The sequence below is a fragment of the Psammomys obesus genome, unplaced genomic scaffold (genome assembly GCF_907164565.1).
Source record: "Psammomys obesus unplaced genomic scaffold, mPsaObe1.curated_primary_1811, whole genome shotgun sequence".
In the NCBI taxonomy this organism is placed as follows: domain Eukaryota; kingdom Metazoa; phylum Chordata; class Mammalia; order Rodentia; family Muridae; genus Psammomys; species Psammomys obesus.
The window spans coordinates 44,614-51,798 of NW_026586383.1; the positions used below are offsets into that span (position 1 = coordinate 44,614).

The 7,185-nt window shown below is 42.2% G+C and overlaps 1 protein-coding gene across 1 annotated transcript in view; it reads left to right on the top strand.

Moving 5' to 3' along the window:
- Spink8 (serine peptidase inhibitor Kazal type 8 (putative)) overlaps nucleotides 1-7,185 on the top strand; it is a 14,361-nt gene that overhangs the window by 6,275 nt on the left and 901 nt on the right. Inside the window, exons 4-5 of the mRNA XM_055601773.1 lie at nucleotides 560-681; nucleotides 4,702-4,744. Coding sequence (XP_055457748.1) covers nucleotides 560-681; nucleotides 4,702-4,744 — 165 coding nt within the window. The remainder of the gene's footprint in view (nucleotides 1-559; nucleotides 682-4,701; nucleotides 4,745-7,185) is intronic.

The window sequence follows — 7,185 nt, forward strand, 5'->3', positions numbered from 1 at the left end:
AATAATAATAATAATAATAATAATAATAATAATAATAATAATAATAAAATAATAATAATAATAATAAAAAAGAAAAAGTCTCCATTTTCTTTTTAAAATTTTATTTTATTTTCTGTGGGTCCACATGAGTGCACGCCACATGGGTACATCAGAAGACCTCCTGGAGCTGGAGTTACAGGCATGTGAGCCACCTGATATGGGAGCTGGGAACCAAACTCCATTCCTCTGGAAGAGCAGCAGGTGCCAAGCCACCTTCAGCTCCAGAAATGCCTGTCTGGAAAGACATTTATGGGCTTTTCCTCTCTATGCATAACAATACACTTTGTGGTTTATAGAACAGAAACTTTCTTTCTAACAAGGAGCTGGTGGAAAGCTAGAAAACGCAAAGAACATCCGTTACGGTACTATAGGTGTCAGTAGTAAGGACCAGAATAGATGAGGAGGATCTGTAGCCTGTTTTCTGAACTCCTGGACTCCTTACTCCATCCCCCGCTCCTGCTGCTGGTGACCGGAGGACCGGAGGGGGGTGATGGGAGCAGTGTTCTGTGTCTCACTTCAGGCCTTGTGCAAGGAGAATGTGAAGATCTGCTGGATGCTCTCCTACTACAAGATCAGTGAGTTTATATGTGCCACGGACGAGAACACCTACAATGGCGAGTGCCACCTCTGCTTCGGAATTCTGTGAGTCCTCATTTTATTATCACTTGTCTCAGCCAACTTCCATCAGGGCTTCCTTCAGCACCCCTCCATACCTGCTTCTCCAACAATGCAGAAACAGAAATGCACGAGGTCAGAGCTCACTGTCTGGTGTGGACAGCGACCAAGTGGAGGGAGCTCCATAGCAAGTAGGTACAGCATTCAGACCATGTGCCCACAGCCCAGTGGCTTCACCAGGCCAAAGAACAGCCTAACGAAGAGGAGACAGGTTGGTGAGATGGCTTGGCAGGTGAAGGCACTTGACACCAAGCCTGATGACTTAGTGTTTGACCCTAGGGACTCACGTGGAGGAATTACAGCCCTAAATTACAAAAGTTGTCCTCTGACCTCCGTGTGGCGGTCACACTATACACTCCACACACTCCACGGCACATACTTGCTTATGTACACACACACATGGTCAGGCACACACATGAAATATCTAATTAAAACACTTTTTAAGTATGAGGAGAAAGGGAGATGGGCATAAAAGGAAAAATGAAGAGGAATAAGAGAAGGAGGAGAATGGGGAGAGGGTTTTTTCCCAACTAATGGTTTGTTGATCTCTGAATGGATATTATTCCTCTACATAATTTTTTTTTTTTTTTTTTTTTTAGTGTTCATCCCATCAGTGGTTTTGTTTGGGGACATTTAGCTTCTGGCAAAACCTGTGTGAAATGCCCAACTCTGCAGTAAGACTTTTGTACTAAGAAACCAACCAACAAAGGTTGGGGCAGTCCCTGATCGCAGCTGTTTTCTTGAGGCAGGAAGTTCACACCTTATGTACCATGCCCAGGTTAAACCAGTATCTTAAGAGAAAAGAGGAAGGACAGGAGGCCAGGTCAGGCATCCACTCACCTTGTTCTCATCTTCTTTAAACAAAGAATAATCTTCTTGTTCAATATGACAGACATTTGGCTGAGTAAGAATGAACTTTCTTTGGTGTTCCTGGCTCTATAAAACTTATCCTAGAGCCCATAAAAGAGTTGTGAGGTGAAATTTTATGTCAGTCTCAATAACTGGCACAGATAACTGCCTAAAGTGCAGCGGAAAACCACAGCATCGCAGACCAAGAGGCATTGTTATGTTATATACAAACTCACTTTTGCTATATTTAAAAAATCAGGAATTGGGGCGATGGTTCCATGGGGAAGAATGTTTGTGGCACCAGCATGAAGACCACAGTTAAAATTCCCAACAGCCACAGGAGGAAGCCAGCCAGGCATGGCTGCATTCATGCCTGTAGCACCAGCGTTGTGGGGGGGGCAGAGACAGAAGGACAGCTGGGGCTTGTCAGTACCAGCCTAGCTCTAGGATCAGTGAGAGACCTTGTCTCCAAGGAATAAGGTAAAAACAAGACACAGCCAGATATCCCCTCCTCTGGTACACACTGAAGCAGGTACCTGCACACACACACACGTGTAGACAGCACGCGCACACATCACATACATATATATACACAAATTCTAATAAACAAATGAAATTGTTTTCTTGAGCTGTGGCTATAGCTCCGTGTTGGAACTCTTTCTGGGTACATGGGAAGCCATATGATTCGTATGTGTGATCCTAGCACTCAGGAGACAGAAGCAGGCAGATCTCTGAGAGCTGGCCAGCCTGGTCTACACAGTGAGTGCCATGACAGTCAAGGCTACACAGAGAAACCCTATCTTGAAAAAGCAAAATAAATTAATTAAACGAAATATTCTCTTAGAAGCTGCCATGGGGTCACAAATAAATTTTACAGTAACCTAACCTGGATTCACAGTAATTACAAATGAAGATGTTATATATTTCCTCCTCTCTTTGTGCTGTTGTTGCCACACAAACTATACTGTTACCCGTTGTATACCAGGTAACACAAGCACAAATATTGCTGTTGACTTTTAAGTCAGGAAAAAAGAATGTGCAAACAAAAAAGGCATTTCATTGTCTTTTCTAGTTTCAGAAGAGCTGCCCTCTACTGGCTCTCTGTTTCTTCATGTGGATTCAAGTCTGTCTATGTTAGCTGAGACAGTGTCTCATAAAAAATAAAAAAAAAAAAAAAAAAAAAGTAAGCTGCCCATTGATGGTCGAACATATCTTTAGTCCCAGCACTGGGGAGGCAGAGGCAGGTGACTCTCTGAGTTCCAGGGCAGGCTGTTCTACGAAGCGAGTTCAAGGATAGCCAGGGCTACACCGTCTTGAAAAACAACAGAATAAGCTGACCTGAGACTTGCTATATAGCCCAGTCTGGCCTCTGCCTCGTAACCTGGTGAGTCTGCCTCCTGAGGGCTATGATTACAAATATATGTTGCCACACTTGACTTTCTTTGTAGGAATTCAAGTTTCTGTCTAGAATCCTTTCAATAAAAAAAGATCACATTTAATTTATTTAGAGAGGAGGGACTTGTACACGATGCCACAGCGCACACATGCAGGTCAGAGGACAGCTTGCAGGAGCTGACCCTCTCCTTCCTACTAGTGGGTTCTGGGGAGCAAACTCAGCTCACGTTGGCAGCAGGTGGATTTACCTCCTGATCCATCTCACCAACCATGTTGGGAGACTGCTGAAGTTTTTTTTGTTTTGTTTTGTTTTTTTAGATTTATATATTATTTTATGAATATGAATGCTCTGTTTTCATGTACAGCAGAAGAGGGAATCAGATCTCATTACAGATAGTTGTGAGCCACCATGTGGTTGCTGGGAATTGAACTCAGGACCTCTGAAAGAGCAGCCAGTGCTCTTTATCACTGAGCCATCTCTCCAGCCCCTAGGGTTTTTTTTTTTTTAACTTAACATTTTATTTTTGAGAATTTCATATGTAAGTACCATATTTGCATAATTCCCAACCTTCCAGCTTCCCTCTCCAACTCCTGCGTGTCCCCTAACATTCCCTCTTGGACTTCTTTAATTACTATTGTTGCATGCACACACACACACACACACACACACACACACATCCTACTGAGTACATTTATGTTTGTTTATATATACTTGTGTTTAGGGTTGACCACTTGGGATGAAATGAAGCACCTATGAGGTGCTTCTTCCTGAGGACAATTGATCATCATCCTCTCAGAAGCCACTGGCTTATCATCTTGGGGTGGGACCTTGTGAGATTTGCCCCACCCATGATGGCATGTTGACTGTTGTGGTCATTATGCAGGTCTTGTTTCTCAGTAATACGGTTGCCTAAAGAAGACCAGTTGGGAGGTTTTAAATTACTGAATTAATGTCTTTACCTTTTGGAGGTCTATTAACTTTTTTAAATTTTTTCATAAGTCAGTTTAGATAATTGTGTTTCTGTGAAATTTTCAATGTCATCTATGTTACATAATTCCTTAATGGGCACGGTGGCACACACCTTTAAATCCAGCACTCAAGGGAGGCAGAAGCAGGCAGATCTCTGTGAGTTTGAGGCCAGCCTGGTCTACAAATCGAGTTCCGGCCAACCAAAGTTACACAAAGAAACCTTGTCTTGAAAACAAACAAACAAACAAACAAACAAACAAAAAAGGATTGTTCTATTTTTAAGTGTGTGTGCGTGTGTTAGCACATGTAAATACAGGAGCCAGAAGGTTGTTGGATTCCCTGAAGCTGCTCAAACTCATCCTTTTCTGACCTCCATCGGCACACATACATACATGCAGGCAAAACACACACACACATATAAAATAAAATAAATACATCTAGTATATATTAATTCACTGTTACTAACAAAATATTTCTTTCTTAACTTTGCCTAAGATTACCAAGAAAGAGTTGGCCATGGTTTATGGCATACCACAGAACAAAAATAATTACTTCAAGCCAGGCAGTGGTGGCGCATGCCTCTGATCCCAGCATCCAGGAGGCAGCAGCAGGTGGATCTAGTTCCAGGCTGGCCTGGGCCACAAAAGGAATTTCAGAACAGCATAGACAGTTACACAAGGAAACCTTGCCTCAAAAAACCAAGTAGTAGTAATAATGATAATAATGATAATAATAATAATAATAATAATAATTTCTTGATATAATTTTTCCAGATATGAAGGCAGAACCATAATTAAAATGCATGATGGACAGTGTGTAAGTAAAGTCATTTTTCCTTTTTAAGAGTAAATTACATATATTTAACAGGTCATTTTCAAGCAGTTACGGGTGTGAATTGTGTATGTATGTGTGGTTATGCATGAATATTTGGGTGCATACACCCAGGAGTGTACATGTGAAGCTCAGAGCAGGCTGCCAGGTGTCTTTTTGTGTGACTTTTTTCATTGTTTTCTGTCCTGTTGTCTTGATACAGGGTTTCTCCCTCTCAGGATCCACCTGTCTGAGTTCCCAGTGCTACTTACAGGGACTCATCGCCATGCCCACATTTTTCTCTGGTGCTCACACTTGCACAGGAATTTCTCTTGACCTCTGAGACATTTCACCAGCCACTGTTATCAAGGATTTGTAACACTCTCTTATGAAAATTGTCAAAAATTCGTAAAGGCAGGGGTAGTAGCAAAATGAATCCATACATCTGCCATACAGAGTCAAACAACAGGAGGTTTGATATGTGTCTTTACTTCTCTTTGTGCTGGATGAAATGTATTACACATACCATTGGGCATATCATTCACCCCAACATAGTACACAGCGCACTGCTAAAGAGTTTGAACATTTCTTTACACACCACCATTGGCACTGCCATATCGAATTAGTTCCTTGGCATCTGCTAGTTCAAACTTCCATTCAAACTCCTCCAGTCATCTAAACAATAACAATTAGCCAGTCTGTAGCACAGTCAGAGCCTAACAACTCAGAGAGATAGTGTGGGTGATGTGGGGGAAAGGAAGGAAAGGAAACAAAAGAGGAAAAGAGGAGCCAGGAGCGGTGGCTCACATGCCTGTAATCCCAGCACCCCGGGAGGCAGAGGCAGGTGGATGGATCTCTGTGAGTTCGAGGCCAGCCTGGTCTACAAAGAGAGTTAAGGACAGCCAAGACTACACAGAGAAATCCTGTCTCAAAAAACCAAGAGACAGAGAGACAGACAGAGACAGAGAGAGGAGGGAAAAGGAAAGGAGGGGAAGCAGACATTCTTAGACTAAAGAAAAAAAAAATCCAACACAAGCTGCCTATACAAATGGCCTAATAAAAATTATATGCCTTAACAGAGAGACAACCCATTCTCCTAAATTATGAGTTAAACATTAAGACTATGTTAGTTTTCTTGAAAATGTTTTATTCCTATGATTATTCCAGCTGATGCCAGATCTCTGGTAAATGAAGAACACTGTGGATGAGTTAGCAGACAGTTGGAAGAACATGAGGAGATATTTTAGTATCTCAGACAGAAGACAAGAATATGTATCTTTTCCTCCTTCCTTCCTTATCACCAACCCCTGCCCTGCAAACACACACCTTAGGTTTTGTTTCTGGGTTTTGTTTTGTTTTTTGCTTTTTTGGGTTTTTCTAAGACAGGATCTCACTATCAAGTCCTGACTGTCCTGGAAATCTCTATATAGACCAGGCTGATCTTGAACTCACAGAGATCTGCCTGCCTCTGTCTCCAGAGTGCTGGGATTAAAGCCAAGTACTACCTTACCCAACCTGCATCTTTTTTTAATATTCAGAAAAACTGACAGAAGGACTGGAGAGATGGCTTAGAGGATAAGAGCACTGGCTATTCTTCCAGAGGTCCTGAGTTCATTTCCCAGCAACCACACGGTAGCTCACAACCACCTATAGTGAGATCTGGTGCCTTCTTCTGGTATGCAGGTGTACATGCAGGCAGAACATTTATACATAATAAAAAAACAAATCTAAAAAGGAAGGAAGGACAGAAGGAGGGAAGGAGGGAGGAAGGGGGGGAGGGAGGGAGGAAGGGAGGAAGGGAGGGAGAGAGGAAGAAAGGAAGGAAGGAAGACTGACAGGAAAAAAAAATAGGCAAAGACCAGTTTTACAGAATAAAGCAAAAAGCCAGATCTGAAATGTTAGCACTTAGGAGGCTGCAGCAGGAGGATTGCAATTTTGAGACCAGCCTTGCCTCCACTGTAAGACCCTGCTTCTAAAACAAAAACCAGAGAAAGAATGTGCACTTGGACTTATTCATGAGCTAATTAACGTGTAAAGCCTGATCAAATGCTCTTGAATAACTGGAGAAATTCAAACTGAAACAATAATGTCCTGCCAATTTACCAGCTATACTGGGAAGAGTCAGAAGGCCAGGAAGCATCCAGTGTTGGTGGAGACAAGATGGCTGCAGTGCCAGTCACTGGGGACAGAGAAGACTTAAAGCCATTGCAGAGAGCAATCTCACATGTTTTAGACAATGTAACAAATTAAGTACATATGGATCTTATCGACCAGTATTTCCAAACCTAGAAAATGACAAAGAAAGTCTCTCATAGCTTTGCAAAGTGACATTCATGTCTATGACAGTGTTTACCAATCACGATATGAAACAAAAGAGGATGAATGAATGGCAGCTCCTCTACACACACACACACACACACACACACACACACACACACACACACACA